Source organism: Musa acuminata, chromosome BXJ1-6, assembly GCF_036884655.1.
Source record: "Musa acuminata AAA Group cultivar baxijiao chromosome BXJ1-6, Cavendish_Baxijiao_AAA, whole genome shotgun sequence".
NCBI lineage: Eukaryota > Viridiplantae > Streptophyta > Magnoliopsida > Zingiberales > Musaceae > Musa > Musa acuminata.
In genome coordinates, this window is record NC_088332.1 from 10,004,797 (window position 1) to 10,024,881 (window position 20,085).

At 41.7% G+C, this 20,085-nt stretch overlaps 2 protein-coding genes and 1 long non-coding RNA gene across 8 annotated transcripts; 1 reads left to right on the forward strand and 2 right to left on the reverse strand.

The window, feature by feature from the left end:
• Positions 1 to 4,534: 4,534 nt before the first annotated feature.
• Positions 4,535 to 9,175, reverse strand: LOC135676160 (scarecrow-like protein 1). 5 transcript variants are annotated; one of them, XM_065187025.1, is made up of 6 exons: positions 8,935 to 9,175; positions 8,743 to 8,847; positions 7,171 to 7,230; positions 5,573 to 7,071; positions 5,175 to 5,330; positions 4,535 to 5,069 (listed from the first exon to the last, which is right to left on the reverse strand). In XM_065187025.1, exons 4-6 carry the CDS (start codon positions 6,955 to 6,957, stop codon positions 4,871 to 4,873), a joined length of 1,740 nt encoding a protein of 579 aa, XP_065043097.1. In that variant the 5' UTR covers positions 6,958 to 7,071; positions 7,171 to 7,230; positions 8,743 to 8,847; positions 8,935 to 9,175; the 3' UTR covers positions 4,535 to 4,870. The 5 variants fall into 5 exon arrangements, with proteins under 5 accessions (XP_065043097.1, XP_065043098.1, XP_065043100.1 ...); XM_065187026.1 differs by having other exon boundaries at positions 7,171 to 7,274; XM_065187028.1 differs by lacking the exon at positions 7,171 to 7,230 and adding an exon at positions 8,463 to 8,584.
• A 1,185-nt stretch (positions 9,176 to 10,360) lies between these two features.
• On the forward strand, positions 10,361 to 17,173 carry LOC103987584 (uncharacterized). Of its 2 annotated transcripts, XR_010514162.1 has the most exons (7): positions 10,361 to 10,502; positions 10,604 to 12,124; positions 12,806 to 12,993; positions 13,266 to 13,716; positions 14,369 to 15,034; positions 15,154 to 15,328; positions 16,952 to 17,173. It is a non-coding gene; the product is annotated as an uncharacterized LOC103987584 (long non-coding RNA). The 2 variants fall into 2 exon arrangements; XR_010514163.1 differs by lacking the exon at positions 13,266 to 13,716.
• Positions 17,174 to 18,225: 1,052 nt separating this feature from the next.
• Positions 18,226 to 19,759, reverse strand: LOC103987585 (probable BOI-related E3 ubiquitin-protein ligase 2). The gene is made up of 4 exons (XM_009405924.3): positions 19,617 to 19,759; positions 19,371 to 19,447; positions 18,980 to 19,293; positions 18,226 to 18,890 (listed from the first exon to the last, which is right to left on the reverse strand). Exons 1-4 carry the CDS (start codon positions 19,670 to 19,672, stop codon positions 18,369 to 18,371), a joined length of 969 nt encoding a protein of 322 aa, XP_009404199.2. The 5' UTR covers positions 19,673 to 19,759; the 3' UTR covers positions 18,226 to 18,368.
• Between the last annotated feature and the right edge of the window lie 326 nt (positions 19,760 to 20,085).

Sequence of the window (20,085 nt, forward strand, 5' to 3'; positions counted from 1 at the left end):
TCACAGAAGCACGCACACATATAAAGACCGACTTGGGCGAAGTCAATTCACGGCTCCAGAAACGTGTGCAAATAGGAAGGCATGATAATGGTGGCGGACAGTTGCCCTCGCCAGCGTTTGACCAAGAAGAAACGACCAAAGAAAACGCGTGGCATGTCGATACCATCACGAACGAGCCGCTGCGGTGGGGTCGATCGCACTGACCGCATGTGTCTCGGCGTCGCTCCGTCGGGCTGGACGCCGTCAACGGGAGGAGATCACGTTCTCACATTTGCGTCCGGGGAGGAAGACGAGCTCGATTAGACCGCAATCTCTTTTCGCTCGTAGACGAAGACGCGTTTGTGTGTCCTCCAAATGTTACTGCTGCTTTGCTCAGAGCACGGTAAATGGAGGAATTTGACGTGCCCGTCCACCTACCTGCCTACCTCGTCTTGGGAAAGCTTGTTGCCAACTTTCCTCCTCCTCTTTCTCCTTTCTGCTTCCCCTGAAGCTTACCGTTCCTCCAATTTATGGCCCACGGATTGCCGCTGTCCATGGAGGAATATTACCTACCCAGTTTTGGGATTGCTTCTTGGGAAATCTCTCTTTTCTCATCCTCCGTGACATCTTCGCATTCGACGACTTCTCATCCATTTCACACGCATCATCGACATGTCCGTCGAAGAAGATTAGCAGATTACGAACACTGTTTATACGCCGATGGCATTACCTTTCTTCTTCTTCTTCTTCTTCTTCTTCTTCTTCTTCTTCTTCTTCTTCTTCTTCTTCTAGTCTCTGGAAATTATCTAAGGTTTTTGGAATTATGTATAATATTTCAAGATTATTTCTTAAGAGTTTTAGTTAAATTAGAAAATTTTATTTTAATTAGAGTTAAACTCCTGACTTAATTCCTCTAAAAATAATGAGCAACATATTAATAAATAGGAGTTTGAAACAGAGAAGAGGCTTCCAAGAATCACATTTGGTAGATTTATATATTGATATATGCAATAATATATATATAAAGAAATTTACTTTTGAAACAAAGAAATAATTATCATTTTTTATAATTTTTATTTATTTATTTTTATAGTTTGAAATCTCATTCGATATATTTTTTTTCTTCTGAATATACCGTAGTTGATAATTATTTTAAAACGTATTACAAAAGAAGACTACTTTTGCTTTACTAATAAACCACCATAAAAATGATGATTGCATGAATATTTTAAGGAACATTAAGAAAAATCAAAGATGGAGGAGCTTCAATAGTTTTTGATACCAACCAAGACTTTTTTATTGTCAAAGTCATCTCCGTGATCATTCATGCCATTCTAGAGGAGCACTAATGGAGGCCGGACAATGTTGAACCATAAACATGCCGTCAAAAAATTGGTTGTGGTCATTGAAAAATCTAACAAAATCTATCAATAAAGAAACAACAAGATTAGGTCGACTCAAACAAATAGTGGATTTATCCACTCCAAAGAGCTTTCTTTGACTACACACCATCAACTTGGTTTATATTCGACACAAACCAAAATAATAATAATAATAATAATAATAATAAGAAAAAAAAATAGAGCTAGTATTTGTAGGTTGGTTTAGAAATCAAACTTGGATCGAGTTGTAGTAGTAGTATTAGATTGGGTGTGGATAGGTCCCACCCAATGAATGCCATGGGCGCCGCTTGTTTTAGGAATGGTGAGTTCCCAACCCCACAATGCTTCCCTACTCGATTACGCATCTTATATTTCTTTTGGCATGTGAATTTTGATGCATATTTGGGGTCCCAATGAGGCACCCAAGTTTGAATTTTCAATCCGAACACGATTAATGTTTTTGTTTTGGGGCACAAATCTTAAATTTAGATTTAGATTTATACTTTATAATTCGACGAGAGATGATTTTGAACATTCATCTTTTAAGTTTATCGGATTCCCTTAAGGTGAGTACAAATAAAAAATTTCATTAAATTGTAGGATGAGAATTTAAACCCTCAATAATAAATTGAAATGTCAAAACAAAAATTAGATTTTTATTTATTGTCATATTCAAATATATATGTGTGTGTATAAATAAGATGAGTTTATTTGATGAAGTTGATTCTTGAATCAAACTATTCTGAGGTAAATGTATTTAGTAACTAAGATTAGCTGATATCTTCGCATAAGAGATTAATATAATGTGATTGTGATTATTAATCATGAAGTTGGATAGTTTTAATCTTCTAAGCATATGGATCGAGAGAATAAGAAAGAGAAAACAAAGTCAATCTCGTAGACCCCAAAATGCTTGGATCTAATTTCTGTGGATTAAAGATAAGATCAAACGACAACAATTTCCTGTGTCATAGGAAACTCGTGTGGGAATTGACGAAGAAGGTTGCGGTGGAAGGAGAAACAAAGTTGACTTGCCACCTTGAACGCATGCATGTATATTATTGACTTAGTACAAACGGGATTCGAGGGAAGGGAAACTGTGGCATAAATGTCATGCACAACTCCTGCAAAGGGTAATTATTCAACGTGATCGTCGTTATAATTCAAAAGGCTGTGGTCACCCTCTCTCTCTCTCTCTCTCTCTCTCTCTCTCTCTCTCTCTCTCTCTCTCTCCAAGAGATAGTCCTTTTTATTATTTTTTTTATTTCTACATGGTCTTTCTATAATAATGTTAATGCTGTTTTTTCTTGGCTATCCCATTTGCGTTGAAGAGTCAAATTGGTTAGAGGTTGATTCGATCGTAAGATCGGTGTTGGGAAGTGAATGAATTAGATTAAGTGACCTACATAATTAGGCTTGATAAATATCTCTTTTGATGTGTGTATATATATATATGATTTCTCAAAATGGAGAAACTCGCTAAGCTAGTATATATATATTGGATATTCTACTTTGTGAGAAAAAATTTGTTGAAGTATGGGATCATACAGTCGAAGGGAGTTGAGTAATATCTATATGAATTTTTAGAGTATGTATCTACATATTAATTTTACTATTCCATATCTTTTGGATATATGTACATGAATATATTGTATATGACTCAACTATTAACTTTTTATTTATTAATAAGATGCTATCTTGATTAATATTTTATGTTTAATGATAATATTAATTTTGATCAACAATCCAAGATGTTGAATCTAATTTTGTTATCTAAGTTAATACTACTAAAATGAGGGCATGATTTGTAGGTAATTATCGACACATTATCCTCATTTGCTCGGTGATATAAGACCAGATTGAATGTTGACCCCATCCGATTGGTCATGTAACACTTGACAAAGATTATTACTAGCTTGAGTAGTTCGACATGCGATCCTACGGTTTATTAATGGTCGAATGACTCACGTAACTCCAACACATTACAAGAGACATTTCGAATATATTTTTCGGGCTCCTTTATTTTCTCATCTTAATATTTGACTAAATCTTATAAACCCCTTATCGATTTAAGTATTAGAAGAGCATTATCACCTAATCTTTCCTAACAATCTTTCCAAGTAATCGATCAACGAAGCTATGTAACTTTGCATAAGAGTGTTTATCTCTGATTTTTTTTTTTCATATTATATTGTTAGGAAAGATTTGGTAGAATATTGCTTGTTGATAATTTATGGTGACACGGTAATTATGTTGCCCAATCTCGATCGAAGTTGAATGATTTGGAATCCTCCTATCATGCTATTAGTCGTAAAATATCCTAATGTCATATAATATATATTTTCAAGAGGATTCGTATGCATTCACGTTAACATAAAATCCGATTTAAATTTGTATCCGCATGAGATTGACTACACGTTGAATCTCAGACAACTCATACGCAGCTCAACCTGGGGTTGGATTTCAAGTTGCATTGAGTCAAACTCTATGCGTTGACAAGTAAAGGTCAATGCAGTCAACGGAAAAATTGAAGTGTGCGCGTTCCTCCATGGATGGCGTTCGATGGCCGGCGCAGTGAGGCCAGTTTGAACGGATCGGACGGTCATCCTGTTTACCAGCCCACTAAAGCAACAGTCTTGATGTCACCGGCGGCCTCTCTCTCTCTCTCTCTCTCTCTCTCTCTAATGGGTACGTCTGAAGACGAAGTCAAGAAAACACATTTGGTGAGACAAAAGGAAAGTTCTTCATTTGTCTTTTAATCAGAATCTTCGATCACGTAAATAATTAACAAATGATAAGTCAGTAGTAAATAATAATATATTTCGAAAGGAGAAAGACAAGTGAATGGGAAGAATTATTATAGAGGAAGAATATAACTTGATACAGAAGAAGAGATGTCTTATAAAGACGCCTTAGATAATGAGCTAGACATTGTAGAGGAAGAACACAAGTTGATACGGAAGAAGGTTTGTGGTACGGCTAACCTTCAAAAAGTTTCAGTGCAACAACACAAATGATAAATCAACTACAAAAGCTTTTCATTTTTTATAAGCCGCAAAGATGAGATTCGATCGAAACATCTTTACACATTTTCGAGAAAAATTATGGACTGAGAATCCATAAAAACCGAGTTTAGTACATCACAAGATGATGAGACGTCAAGCCGAACAAAGTGAACCAAATGCATCGTCAACAGATTAATGTAATGTTTTAACATGTAATAATAATTAGTCAAGTAAGCTAATACAAGTATTAATTAAGTGAATACTGTTGATTTTTAGAATGAACATCCAGTCTAATAAGAAGTAAGCATACACAATAGAGGGAGTATGAAAGGGAAGAACCCGGTAAATGTCTTTATTTCTACCTCTTGATCTTGGAATACCTCTACGTCACACCAACCGCGATCGGGGTCAGATATGCATTCGCATGAGCAGATCTCGCGATTCTTATTCACATCAAGGATTAGTACGGTGATACCTACCACATGTAATGCCACCAGGAAAGCCTCATCTCCAAGCTGAGGTGACAACCAAAGTTTTGTCCTCCCAGCCGAAGTAAAGTGCCCCACTTTCCTCCTTAATCTTGTATCGATCACAGTAGGATCCTGACAATGCTCGTACCGATCCATTGACGTTGGTGCCGAATGGGCATGAGACGAACCCCGCCATTGTCATTCTTGCCCTCCACTTTCCAGCAACCTCGTACCTTTTTTTGGTTAGAATTGGAAGTTGTTTTACTTAGTAATGTGATGTTTCGTCAAAAATTCCAAATATTTAGATAAGCTAATAACAAAAATATTTTCAGGATTACCTCTCTATGCGGTCAGCACCTTCACAGGCCACGATGTTGACGATGTCTCGTGCAAGGCATTGCCTCTCCACGTTCATTCGGTCTGAGCTATCCCTCGGAAGAGTTGCATCGAGTGAATCAAAAACCGCTGAATAATAGTTGTAGACCTCCATAAACCTATCATTTTGTTTGTTCAAGATTTTGAGGAAAAAAAAAAAACTGCAGATAGATTATGATGAGTATATACATGGGACGAAAGCAAGAGCGATAAATACTTATGGAGGAAAGAAGTAGTGGCTCATAAGGAAAAAGGAAATAGAAAAGAATTATGCATATTTGCAAACAAAGAAAACAATTTATTGGCAGTGGAATAAAGAATAAATTATAGAAAAAGAATGTAAAGAGGTAGGAGAAACAACCTGGGGAGGAATGGAGCTGTGTTAGTGTTCATATCCTGCTCAACAACTGTGACCAGTTTTGGTCCCAGGCCCTTCACCATTCGAAGCAGCTGATCCCTTTGGTTCACCGTTGATACACTCTCATCTGGCATATGATGCAGTTGAAATGCAAAGTTAACCACAAGTGCCTCCCCAAGTCGACGATCTAGCATTCCAGGTGTTACATCTCCACTCTTCACAGCTATTGCACTAAATTCAAATGGGACACCAAGCTCCTCTGCCAGCTTCTCAAGGCGCCGTCCAATAATTTCCAAGCCTCCAACTGCCCGTTGCACTGACTCAGGATCATCCACTGCAGATATCCTCAAGTGTGGTGGTTTGTGCGGCCAGGTTGAAAGAGTTTGTATCAAGTTTATGTATTGACTTCCTTGGTTTAAGTCAAAGTCTATGATATGAACCTTTTCTTCATCTCTGAAAGCTTCTATGATTATATAATTTGCTGCCATGTAACCAAATTTGAAACATGGGCAGACCTCAAACAGAATCTGCATCGCTGAAAGCTGATCTGAAGTTGGGGGTTCTTTACATTTTAGAGCCTTATAAAGGCCTCGTCCTGAAGAGGCTATTCTAGCTGCAAGACCTTCCACCATGTAGGCTGAAAGCCTTTGTGGAGGATCCCCCTGAATTGAAACCATTTGACGGAGCTCAGCTATGATGGCTTGTGCCTCCTCCGTGACACCTTCAGATATCGCAGCTGCACAATCAAAAAGTAGCTGCTTGGGGGTTCTAGGTTCTCTATTGCTGCCAATACAGCTGACGTTTGAATCCGATGATGACTCTTTTGGTGACTTTGTAAGTACTAGGTCCTTGATAGGCTCAGCCCAATCATCTTCAATTCCCATTATCTGGTACGAATCCACCAAATCCTCATCAGTGTCATTCAGTAAGACCTGCTCGATCTCTTGAAGCTTTAACCTAATTTCATCCTCACCATAGTCTATTTCATGATCTGAACTTAGATTCTCAGATAAAGAATGGGAGGTCTGATGCGAGATGTTAGAACTTGCTGAGGAATCAGGATGCTGAACTGCCTCAAAGAAGGAGCTGTAAGGATTTTCCAATGTGATAGACGAGTGAATATTAGCCATCAGCCGATAGGGAGCTGAAGGAACTTGAAGATAGAGTCTTGGAATGGTGGATGTGGATGCTTGAAGTGGACCAACATGCATCATTTCTGAAGACGAATTGGTGAAGTCTGAATGGCACGATGGCCCATTACGGTACATCCGTTTATCTGCACTTAATATTTGCCTAGATATATGTAAGCTATCACCACCACCTTTATGTGCATACGGTTTGGACTCTCCATAGGCAGTAGATGAATCTGCAGACCTTACCATAGACATGTTGTATTCTCCTAATTTACTCAAGGTGCTGAACAAAAATTGCAGTTTGCAAAGCCAAGATGCTTCCTAAGCTGATTGACATATTCAGGCCAGTTTGCGACAAACACCATAGTGCTGTGATCACAAAACACAATGTCAGCAAGGGCTAGAATGTCTATCATGTCAGTGCCCTATCTATACAAGAGGACATGCATAAACAGCTTAAGCTATAACCTTCTGATCTGTAGCAGTTTGGATGCTTCAAATTAGCGGCAAAAGCAATAGTGCCAATATCTGATAGAAATTGATGAATCATTATAATATAGCTACAAGTAGTTCTGAGAAAGAAAAAAAAAAAAGCTAAGTTTAAAATATTTAGAAAAACAAATGAAAAAATTGGCATGGTTATATCCCACAAACGAGCATGAGATTAAGAAGAACCATGTAATAATTTAAAAACTGAACTACAGAACAATATCCAGCTGCATTGTTGAAGTGGTAGAAAGAGATAGCATGTGTTGATGGATTTGTTGTAGCAGAGTTTGCTAAAATATTTTCAGAGAACTAAAAGAAACTATCAGAGACATGTAGAAAGACATGACTAGTTCTTCAGACAAAGAACATCATATGAAAATTGCAGCTACTTCACAGGAAAGATGGTTTGCTTAAAATCAGCGGTACCCTCTTTAACCAAGTTTCAGGGAGGAGCGACCCCCACCTCAAATACCTAGTAAAGTCCAAGGGCACAACTCTCACAAGGACTTGAGCACAGAACCTCTCCAGAGGAAGAGGATAACTAGCCACTAGATCAAAGCCTGGTTATAATTGGATATAAAAGTTCCAGCGTAGCTAACCATTCACAAGTTTAGAAGTTAGAAGCAACAGAATCTTAAATCAGTTAGGACTCAAGTTTAGAAGTTAAGCATTCACAAGTTCCAGCATAGCGAACGAGTATATTTCACAGAACAACCAGTCGCAGCTGATGTCCTTTTGGCTCAGCAAAGATTGTTGATTCATTCTACCGACAAGTCGAGAACTTGTAACATTTCCAATCTATACTACTCCTTGCATAATAAGTAACTACTGGAAGAAGAATTGTTCGAGGACATTATACGCTTAGTGCTGGTTTTGCATACTCGGGGTCTTAGAATTCACTTTTTTATTTAAGTTGCTAAGGCCAGGAAGAATGTCAGTCATAATAAAACATTTTCAAGATTCAAGAATGGCTTGATTTAGTGTACATGGAACTAACAAACTTTATTCACTGGACTAAGGCTTTAACCGTCCAAGTATCAGTACACAATGTATACAAATAGCGAGTCGAATTTGGATTTCAAGATGACAACTTTGTTGAGGACATATCCTTGCAGAGGATGTTTCCATATAGCCATGCTTTAGAATCTTCAAGAGATCACCCAAATTAGATGCAAAACTGTTCCAGCAACTTCTACCGAATCATAATATCATCATAGCAATACAAAAGAGACAATCAGAACTAAGGTAAACAATGGACTATTAAGTCTCACCATATCTGCCACTAGCAAGATTATGCAGCTAGTATAAACTACTAGTGAACAGAGCATGAATCTCGAAGAAAGTTCGAAAAGGACCCTTTTGCAAGGATAGTTGCTCTGTCTTGTCAAACAGCCTACAAAAAGTCATGATCCAATCGAGCTTAATGGTAACTAAATCAATCAAACATGATCAACTTAATCGCATCCAATAGCATACAAAGACGATAACTAATAGTGCACACAAGGCGACCAATTATGAATTAGCTCAATGGTAGCAACCAGAAATCCGTACCGATTGGAACTACTAAGGATTCTTGAATCGAATTAGTCGAGAACCAACGCCAAAGTAGCTTTCCCGATCCCAAAGATTATTGTGACCGATCATAATCTCAATTTCCTAAGAGACATGGAACACTCTTTTACGGCAAAAAACACAAAGCAACACAAGAAAAAGCAGGAAAAGTACGATCGATCTGGGTATTACCTGGTCTTCGATCATGGGAACTAGTTGAAATCCGAGGGTGCTGTCTTGATCGCAGATAGCCGAGGGCTTAACGATCTAAGGAATGATAGGATTCCAGAAGGGGTCGTAGAAGAACAAAGAAAGGCCGAAGGCGACGGACGAGATCGCGTGGATCGGTGGACGGAAGAAGGAGTGGTTGTGAGACGGCGGACCACGGAAGCGGAGACGCCTGTGCCGATCCCGTTCGGCGATTAAAATAATGGCGTTTCCATTACAATGGGCGTAGTGAGTGTTATTTCCCACACTTGCGCGACCCACGAGTTCCGGTGGGTCACGCGCAAAACCATCAGTCCCAAGTCAAAACTTCGAGAGTCTCATCCAGGGGACCACCTAAACACGGACACTACGCGCGTACTTTCTACTCGTGGCCGGAGCAATTTGGGTGGGTGGCGGTCGCTCGGAACGCAGCGAGCTTCCAATGAGTAATACTTTTAACCGCCCGTCTTCCGTCACCCGCTTAGGCACCCTTATGATCATTGGTACAAAATAAGGGACTTACGTGGGGCTCACATGCGGGCCCTACCAAAACACCGCAAGAGGACCCGCATTTTCGCGCCGCGGACGGAATCATTTCTTGATTCAGAGCGGTAGTTTTGTTGCCGAAAACACTTCTATTTGCTTTTTGGTGTACTGCTTCACGATTCAGAGCAGTAATTTTGTTGCCAAAAAACGCCTCTCTCTGCTGCTTCACTGGCACATTGGAACTGCTCAACTCTATCCTTTCCACCAACCCACTATGGGAACGCGTGCGACAAGTCGAGTTAGGCAGGACGAAAAGACGTTCTCCAATTGGTTGATAGAGGTGGATCCCACACAAGAACAGCTGACGTCGCGTCATCCGATGTCAATTACGGATGACATGGATCGTTTTATGACTAATATCATTATTATTATTGCTGCAAAGACAAGCGTTAGGAATTGTTGAATAAGATTTCAAGCTATCAATATTTAGTAAATGGGTTTAGTATGCTACCATCACACGCTAATCATATCTTACTCTAAAAATTTATTGGATAATGTTTCAAGTAGTAAAATTATTATCTTAAAATGAAACTACATTTTGAAGATTTGTCCAATTTTAATTTGGCTAGCATTTACTAACATAAGCAAACAAAAAGGATCGTGTGTATCTTAGGACTTAATATATATATACATATATATATATATACATATACATACATATATATATATATACATATACATATATATATATATACATATATACATATATATATATATACATACATATATATATATATACATACATATATATATGTATGTATATATATATATATATGTATGTATATATATATATGTATATATATATATATATATATATATTTCAAGTGAGGTTGCAATGGCGGTAAACTTTGTTCAGGTTCGATACGATGCGGTTTTGGGGATCCGAAGCTGAGCTCTCGCCTCTCTCGGTGCTCCATTTTGGCTCAAGACAACTTTACGCGATCTTACTATGAAGAATGTTCCGATCGAGGCGCCTCGATCAGATCGAGTCGATCGACTTCAAGTTGGTATGCTTTTCCTCTTATTTCCTCTGTTCTTTATTTTCCCCATTCAATGATATCGAAACCCTAAATCGCTGAACTATTAATCCCGTCATTCGATTCTTCAGGATCTTTCATGGAAAGTGTCGGTGTTCGTCTGTCTCTTTTTATACATCAATTTTGACCCGGAAACTTTTAGCTAAGGTTTTCGGTAGTTCTAGAAACCCTGCGGTTTGAATTCTATTTCGTCCAGGCATCACCCTCTTGCGCGGAGAGAGAAGCGCGGGCGTCGGATGGCGGCCGTTGACGTTCACATTGGCTCCCCATAGGGAGGATCCGATGAGAAACCCCACCACATTTTCGTCCTAGATAAAAACCTTTAACAGGTATCAGTGCACTTTGGAAGTCCTACGATAAGCCCGGAACGATTCCTGGAGGGCGGTTTCCAGGTTTGACTTGAGAACGCCAGCCAATGTGAGGCACAGTGGAGTTCTAGAAAGAAATACTAGTCGATGGTGATCTTTGTCTGCTTAAGGTATATGCTGAACCCAAGCATCAAACAAATTTCCTGATAGAGTTTTGTTCTTGGGCAGTGTTTTAAAGCCATTTTGTATCATGAACATGAATGAAACTTTTGTTAGTGGCCGTGACATGAAATAGTTGGGGCATTATGTGTATAAACAGCATAAATTTTTATTAGTGTATGTGACATCGCCATAGTCGGAAATCACAAGTCAAATTGTCGGGACATTGCCAACTCTTAGTCCATCTACGTAATGTGTATATATGTACTTTTTCTTCAAACCATAGTCAGTTACCAAGGATCTTTTTTTTTTCCTTGATGAATTATGACTCTAAGGCAATGAACTTAAATTTGGGCTCAAACCAATAATTATCTTTGACAAAATTATTCTCTCGTTTAATTCAACAATATATGAGCTTGACAAAAAGGAAGAGTTTTGAGTTTCCGACAAAAGGCTGTGAATGGATTTCGTGATTTGCAATTGGATAAGTTGTTTAGTTGTCTTTATTTTAAATTATATAAGAATCTTAATGTTTTTTGAAACTAGGATTTTTTCCAGTTGGAAGTCCTTTTAATCTTTCTTCCAATTTAACTAATTTTGATATTCAACACCTTTCTTCCAGTTCCAATTTCTCTTACATTAACAATAACAGGTCATGTTGAAGTGGGGGAATATATTGAAGTGTATAATTTGAGCAATGCATCATCAGGTTATGCACATTAAAGTGTCTTTATTGTTAGCAGTTCTGAGAGAACTTGCAATGATAGTTTGAGTTGGTTTCTTATTTGTGCCATAATTTCCCATCTTATGGGACAAGACGAAGTCGATTATCTCTGGAGCATTATTGCTTAAATTTAGATTTTTCATCCTTTGGTCTAAAGATGTAAAACTACAACTTTATAATCCTATTTCTTAACATGCCTAATACTATATTGTTACAGCTACTCCCCAACTATTGTTTATTGCCTCTCATTCAGCTATTGTCTTCTGAGTTTCTGTTTGATTTTCATCTTAATTTTGTTTTAACACTAATGTTGCTTGTAACCTGCATGGTGGAGCTTCAACTATATACCATCTGAGGAGTCTTTGTTATGGATTTCACCACCCTCCAACATGTACAGATAGGTATGCTGGAGAATCAAGATCGCCGTACCGGTCCCTATAATGGACTCCGTTTCACTTCTCTCTGTCGCAGGCATGATTACATAATGATTTTATTTTGTATTAAATATCTTGTGTTGAAATATCTAGTTCTGGCTAGCAAACACAAGCACTTGTTTATCATGAAGGATGCAATGTAGTTCTTAAAATAAGAAAAAGAAGTGGTAATGCAGACTCTTAGAAGACTCTTAAAAGCAGTGATCATCCTGTCCTCTAGGTCGTCATAATTTCATTTTCTCTGTGAAAGTTTACCGATATCATTGCAGGTTTTGTTTGAGATATGCTGAGCTAATTAAAGTGTATGCTTGATGAATCTTATTTGCATCCTAAAATTGGATTATAAATTGAGTTTATTGATTTAGTCCATTCTCTTGCATGAGGCCCGAATATGACCAGAAGCTTAGTCCATGATCATGATTTAACTAATATTTATTATACTTTCATGCAGGTTTTCTTCTTTGCATTTTATTGGCTTTTTAAACTCTAACGTTCCGCTGTGTTTTCTGAAACATTTGGCAGTCCCTCGCACCATAAACTGCTGATATTTGGGGAGCCAATCGCGCACTCTAGTTACTGTTTCTATTAGAATTTGCATTCATGGAGAAATTCTTTTGTTTTCCATCAATGATTATTTCCTTTTTGCAGTTCTGATTACCAGATATCATCAAGCCCTGCAACGAGCTTTATCTTCAAAATAGTTTCTGATCGTGGAGTAGGATCATCCATTGCTGGAATTACTTGGTTCCCATAAGCACTGAGGACCATTATCCATGACGGTGAAGATCTTTTGGTAACGTGTCAAGAAATTAGCTGGAGTTCTTTTTCGCTTTATGGTAACGCAGTCTTACCTCAATAAATATCGATGTTACTTTTATGCTTTAAAAATGTTTTTCCAGCTTGCAAGTGAGTGATCATACTGTTATATAATAGCATTCGATGTCAAAATACTGCTCGTTGTTCGTCTTCTTTCTGTTCATTGTTGCACAACCACACGGTTTTAAGTGCTTCAAGCACCTTTGTCATCACCAGTCTATTTCTCCCGAGACCTACTCTTTATCTTGTACTAAAAGGAGACCTTGGAATTGAAGATGCCCCTTTTGAACAGGTGCTGTGACAGGGCTGGAAGGAAACAATTGCCCTGCCCACCCGTATTGACCCCGCAGAACACATCACAAGCAGTGGGGCATGGCCTTCTGAGAGGGCAGCATCACATTGCTTTCAAATATCTGTGTCCAGATCAGCCAGATGAGATGGCCACTCTTTGCATCCCGAAAGAGGAGTCAGAAGGACATGAGAATGCGCTGAAGTCTTTTGGTGAAAGAGATGTGAGAGCTTGGAATCCTATCCTTAGTTTCGGAGTGGGTGAAAAAGAAAGGAAGGAATTGGGCAAAGGCAAAAGAGGGGGTGTGTGGGGGAGATGGAGGAATCCTCTACCAAAAGCTAAGAAACAAAGCTGGTTGACAAGAGCAACGGGCAAAAGGGGTTCATCCCATTGGAGGTTTGGCATCAAGTGTTAGGAATGTATCACATCAATCAGAGTTCTCTCTTATTCTTAGGTACGCACTTTGATATATGAACCTCTTAAGAAATCTAGAATCGTGTGTACACCGCCAGCACTTCAAGCATGATGCTTTAGGCATGTGGGGTTCAGAATTAGCATGTAGACCTGGAATATGAGTTAACATTTCTGTTATCTTAAATCATAAGGGAGTGCTTGATCTAGATCTGAACTTATAGTCATAGACCCTCGTTTGCATGTTTAAGGTTGAGAAATAAAGTCTAGTTCGAGTATACGTATCTCTAGATGGTATGCAGCAGCTGAGATAAAAATGGGTATGAGGCGAGATAAACGCAAGTATCGGCTTCAAAGTGTTGGCAGCCTAACTCGTTTCGGGGGTATATTGAGTGACATTAGGGGAAAATTTAAGTTTTTGGATTGCAGTGTATACCAATTAGCAGTAAGAAGGCTTTATTCCTGTCCTAAGATGTGATTTGAGACTTGGAAAATAATCTTCCACATATTTCTCTGGCATGTTTTTTTTTTTTTCCTGCATATCATAGCTATTTAGCAAATATATAAGTGATAGATCATTTTCATCTGTCCATCAACTAATCAACAAAAGGTTGGAAATTTTTACCTTGTGATTAAGTATAGGCTGTTGTTATGCTCTGGAAAGTCCTTTTAACAGTATATAAGATCAATTACAGGAAGAAGTTAGATCCCTACATGTTGGTACTAAGAAAATGGCCATTGAACCGGCAAACCCAAGATGTGAAGATTTGCAAGGATATGGGGACAGCATCATGCTGGCTGTTATGAGTCCATGTCATGTCCTCAAAGAATAATATGAATTGGTCATATCTTCTTCACCCATCCATGTCAGGTTGAAGGAATTCCCTGCAAATGGCCAACTCTTGAACAACCATCGCATTCTGAGGACCACCAGGGGGTGGGCATGAGGAAATGGAGAAAGTTGCAGGACTCGGTGGATGACTTGTGTCATCAGGACTAACAGTGGATGGGGACAATAATTGCCCTCATGCCTCCCATTTAAAGCAGAGATGGTGAGCGGGAAGGAGGAGGTTGGGGGATATCTTTCAGGCTGAAGATGACAAACCGGGCAGGCATGATTGTGTGAAATGGAGAGGGCAGCAACTCCAAATCGAAGGCACTTGAAAGCAACTTGTGTCGAAAGCTTCCCTGAAAGAGACCTGCTGTTCTGGTCATGTACCCTGGAACAACCTGGCAGCAAAGCCACTCACGATACAGGGTGCAGCATCACTTCCCAACATCTCAAAATGATAGCAGTTCGGTGCTGGATTAACTTGGAGCTCACATGATCTATCTAACACATCAGGAGACCACTATCACAAGTACTTTCTTTTTCTCCTCTCTCTCTCTCTCTCTCTCTCTCTCTCTCTCTCTAGTCCTTATCTCCATATCCTTCTCATGCTTATGAAAATAAGTGGTACTTGATTTGTTCTGGAGATAGGTAGGGGGGCTTCATCTTAAAGCAGAAACAGCTGCCATGTTGGCCCACATTTTGTTGATTGAGATGGAGAGATTGGAAACATGGTTTAATGGTGGACATGTTTTTCCATGGGAAACCAACTACAGATATGCTTGCAAAGCCAAGGGGGGCAACAAAATGTCTTCCAATCTCACTGGTATTTACTCCCTAACCCTAACCCTCTTCTGTCACTCAATTACTGCACAGGATATTAATATCTTTTAGAATCAATTACTTGTCCGCTGAGTTCTTCTATTTTACACTTTCTATTTTGGATGCTCACAAATTATTTGGTTTAGGTCCTCATATGATATATATTTCATGATAGCTTTGCCATCTACCAATAAGCTTCAATCACTTTTAGTTGGTTCATATGGATAAAAGTATTGCATGTACTATATGTGTGCTCTTTTGGTGGTGTCATAAGAGCGTGGACCATATGAGAACAGTTAAGAGAGAGGGTCAAATTAATACTCCCATAAATTAAATGATGGTGGTCATTAACTGTATATTCATCAAAGTTTGTACTTGTCCTGATGAGCATGGAAATTTTTTTTTTTGGAACCAAATGCTTAATGGCTTCGTTTGATTGTGATTTATTACCCAACATATCTTAGACAAGCCAAGGCCACCTAATCTCAACTGTTGCTCATTACAACCTTCATCAACAAAATCCTAATAACCCTACTAGAATTCACTAACCAGTTTGTGAATAATGATGATGATGGATGACGCTAGAAAAAGGCTAATTGTAGTTGGAACTTAATCAAGAGCATGTGACACATATCCATTGTCATATAATATTCAACAAATAATACAGATTGCAAAATTAACTTACAATAGAACATTGAAAGATTAAAAGGGGAATGGAGACCATAAGTAGATGAATCTTCAGATTTTAGCCGAAGCGTAGGTAGTTTCTTCTCTTGCAGCTAGCAATTGTGAGGATGGAGGAAAAAGTGAAAGAGAAATGGGAACTCAAAGACTTGTAATACCAGGGATTAGATGACGCTCGACAATTACACCCCATGCTTCCCACCGTTGGCCCGCAACGGTGCCGTGGGGGCTCACCTGACCCGGTCCCACCAGATCAGTGCCCGTAATGATGGCGGTAGATTTGGAGGGTCGCGATCATTTCGGCAACGGTGGGTCGGTGTCTTCGCCACGCCTGACATCTTGCGTTGTCTTCTACCTGCGTTATCCTGCGTCCACACTCTGCCATCAATGCAAGATATCATTTCCCCACCTCGAAACCCTTATCGACGGTGGCCCGAAGCAGCCCGGCGTGTCTTCACCGCCTCCCATGTATCTCTGTGGTCGTATTACCAGTTCCACATCATCATCTCCTTAACATTTGTGTTCCTGTGCCAGGCCCTACATGCTCTGCTGCATCTCCAATGGCCATGGATTCAGAGCCTTCCATGGACTATTCACTGTTCCCTACCGCATCAATCATACGCCCGGAACTCCACATGGTGTGGGTGCTCATGGAGGACGTGGTCCTCCCTCTCTCTCTCTCTCTCTCTCTCTCTCTCTCTCTCTCTCTCTCTCTCTCTCATTCACACACGTCCATGGCCATCCTAACCGACCTCGCTGGAATACTTACAAACACTTGGTGAACGCAAGCCTGCCTTCTCCTGGGCAGCAGACGGGTGTATAATCAGTAGAATAGTATTGCCAGCAGCAGTGGTTCAGCCTCCCATGGCGTTAAAAGAGAAAAAGTAAAGATTCTATTACTCGGTACCAAAATCTAAAAAGGTCTCGGATTCTTGTGGTGCAGTGCCTGCGTCATGAATAATGGTTTCCGTGGACGGAGGTGAACGGGCGGCTTCTGCGCAAGAGAAGCGAGGGAGAGGAACGTGATGATTGCCATGCTCACGCTGTCGATTACGACAAAGCGAGACGAAGACAAGCTGCGGAGCAGCAGCGGAAAAGGTTCCCATCACATGTGTCTCTTGCTCTGTACAATACAAACAAAACCCATCATTTCTTTTTTCCTTCACTTCTCTTCTTGTTCATCAACAGCTGCTGCGCTGTATCGTTCCAGTCTGGATCTGATTCCAAGACACGGAGCGTCAACAACGCACGCTGTTGCCGTGCACTGTGCGGGTCAGCAATCCATTCTATGCTTTCGGGTCGCTGTAATCCACGAGCTAACTGCTGGGTATTGGATAGACCGTCACTGATTCCGAGAAAGAGAAGCATAGAAGAAAGGGCAGATGTTGTGTTGTGGGAAGGCATCTTTCTGCTCGTTGATCCCTCTTTTGGGGAAACCTCATTCAGCCAATTGATCTCCAGCAACCTGTTCTACGCTTCCCATGTAGGCACAGAGCAGCACGACCACCACCTCCACCCCCACCTCCACCTCGTCTCAGCTCAGGATTACAGTACCAGCTATCGATCCTGGTTGAGCGTGACGATGACTCCACCCATGAAACACAAGGCACCCACCCCCACTTGGTCAAAAGCTGGGTCGTAAGAAGATAAAGCGTGTCACTGCCTCCAACGGGGAGCTGCTGCCTTGAGCATATATCTTCGCCCCCCGGTGGCTTAAAATTGGGTGAGATGGGGACAGCCCCAATTCCAAGGCAAAGCAAAGCTCAGCAGACCTCTGCAACTTTTCTTTTGGTGGTGACTTCCTGGTTGCAACATCAAAAGGCCGGCCGGCATTAAAGAAAGAGAAGCTGTGGCCACAAGCTACAAGACATGGCGGAGTTTCTCCAGACAAGTCAACTGATCTCTGCCGAGCCCACCGGAGAAAGCCGAAAAGCAATTCGACGAAAGTCTGATCCCCACCCCCCGAGAAAAGAGGGGGATAGGGATATGCTGCTCATCTCGAGGCCTCCCCCTTTCTCGATACGGATATGTGCTTCGCCGTCCACATCCATCTCGAGGAAGAGGTGGATGCAGAGTAAATGCTTGTTTAAATGCTCGCTCGCTCGCTGGCTGCAGGGATTCGCACGTGGCAGATAAAGGTCGCTGCTTTGTCTTTTGTCTACCGAGCCAAGACAAATGGACGCATCGTTGAAGCCATCGATGCGGCGGGTTTGCTGATCAGAGGAAGAGAGATGGAAAAATTGATTCCCCAACCAAAACAACAGGGTAACAATATTAACAGATCCCACGCCACTCGACCCGGCCGGCCGGCCGGCGAAACCCTAAACAAGGGACGACGAAGCCGGAGCGAGCCGCTTTCATCAGCACATGAAGACTTGGAGGTACGCGTTCTTGGTGGAGCCGCAGACGGGACACGTGTCGGTCTTCGACTCGCAGCCCTTGCATACGCAAACGTGCCTGCAGGGGAGCAGCAGAACGCACACGTCCCGTTCCCCGCACGCCTTGCAGGCCTTGGGCCGCTCTTCCACCTCGAAGCAGCACGACTGCGCGTCGTCGGCCGGGAACGCCGCCCCGCCGCCGTCTCCGTCGCCGCACCGTTCGTGGCCGGCGGCAGCGGAGGCGCCCTGGAGTAGGGCCTGCTCCAGGCTCGTCCGCAGGCCGCACGCGATGGCTTCGTTGTTCTTGGCCATGGTGAACCACATCTGGTTCTCTTCGCTCAGCTGCCGCACGTGCTCTTCCAACACCGCGTTCCGCCGGCTCGCCGTCTCCAGCTCGGCTTCCTTCTCCATCAGGCGCTTCGCCGCCTGCTGCTCCAACATCGAGAGTAGCGCCCGGCAATGCCTCTTGCGCGCCTCCTCCAATCCAGTCCGCAACCTCTCGCTCTGTCGTAGCCATTTACTTACCACCATTAGTTCAAGAAAAGAATGCAAGAAGCGGGCGATCAATAGGGATATGAAGGACTCGGAGATACCTGCACGCGGACGAGGGCGTCGATTTCCAGGTTCTGTTGGAGGAGAAGGGAGACGAGATCGCGAACGGGAGACACGGCTTGCGACGACGGAACATGTCGACCGCTGGTGGAAGTTGCACCGGACTCGAGCGACCGGCTCTGCAGGAGGACGCCGGGGATAGGGATGAGCGGCGAGAGGGCCGGGTTGTGGAGGCTGGGAAGCGCCATGGAATCTTCCCGCCCACGCTTCCTGGACCCGGATGCATTGCACGTGAACTCGCTCTGCCGACCGCTGAACCCGACGCCGGCGTTCAAGATTTGGTGTTCCTGCTTCCCTGCATCACCCAGAACACCGGTTTCAATCATCGGCTCCATCACATCAAGGTTTGTGAGCAAGAAACCGGCCGCTCACCGAGGCCACCAATCCCGCCGCCATGGAGTTGCAGGAGATCGCGAGGGTCTTGCATCATTTGTACATCATCCAGAGCTCTGTTACGAAGGAAAGGAATAAACAGGCTGAGAGAGAGAGAGAGGGTGTGGAGAGGAAGGAGGAAAGATCGATCTTGAATGGAAGAGGAGCGGCACAAGGAAGCCCAAAAGAAGCGCTCCAAGAAAGGGAGAGAGAAAGAGGAGGGAGAAAGAAGCGTTGATGGCTCACCGGTTGCGGAAATCGGGGGAGAAAGCGTTGGTGGGATACTGCGCTTGCACGGCCATCACTGCCACATCCGAAACCCCCACACGACCCCTTCCCCACCACCACCACCACCACCACCACTCTATCGGTTCCTCTGCCCCTCTCTTCTACTTATGGTGGCATATATATAACGTTTCGAGAGAGAGAGAGAGAGAGAGAGAGAGAGATATATATATATATATATATATATATATATATATATATATATATATATATATATATTATCGCCTTCCCCACGGCACGGACGCAGAAATAAAAGAATACATACAGACGAAGCAGAAGGCTCTCAAACGGAGCGTCATAATTTCGACGGTGGTGCCTTCATCCCCTATCGTTGTGTCCATCGGTCGCTTTCTTTCCTGACTGCTTCTCTCTCTCTCTCTCTCTCTCTGATGATGATAAGAGAGAGAGAGAGGGGTCAGTCAGCTGCAAC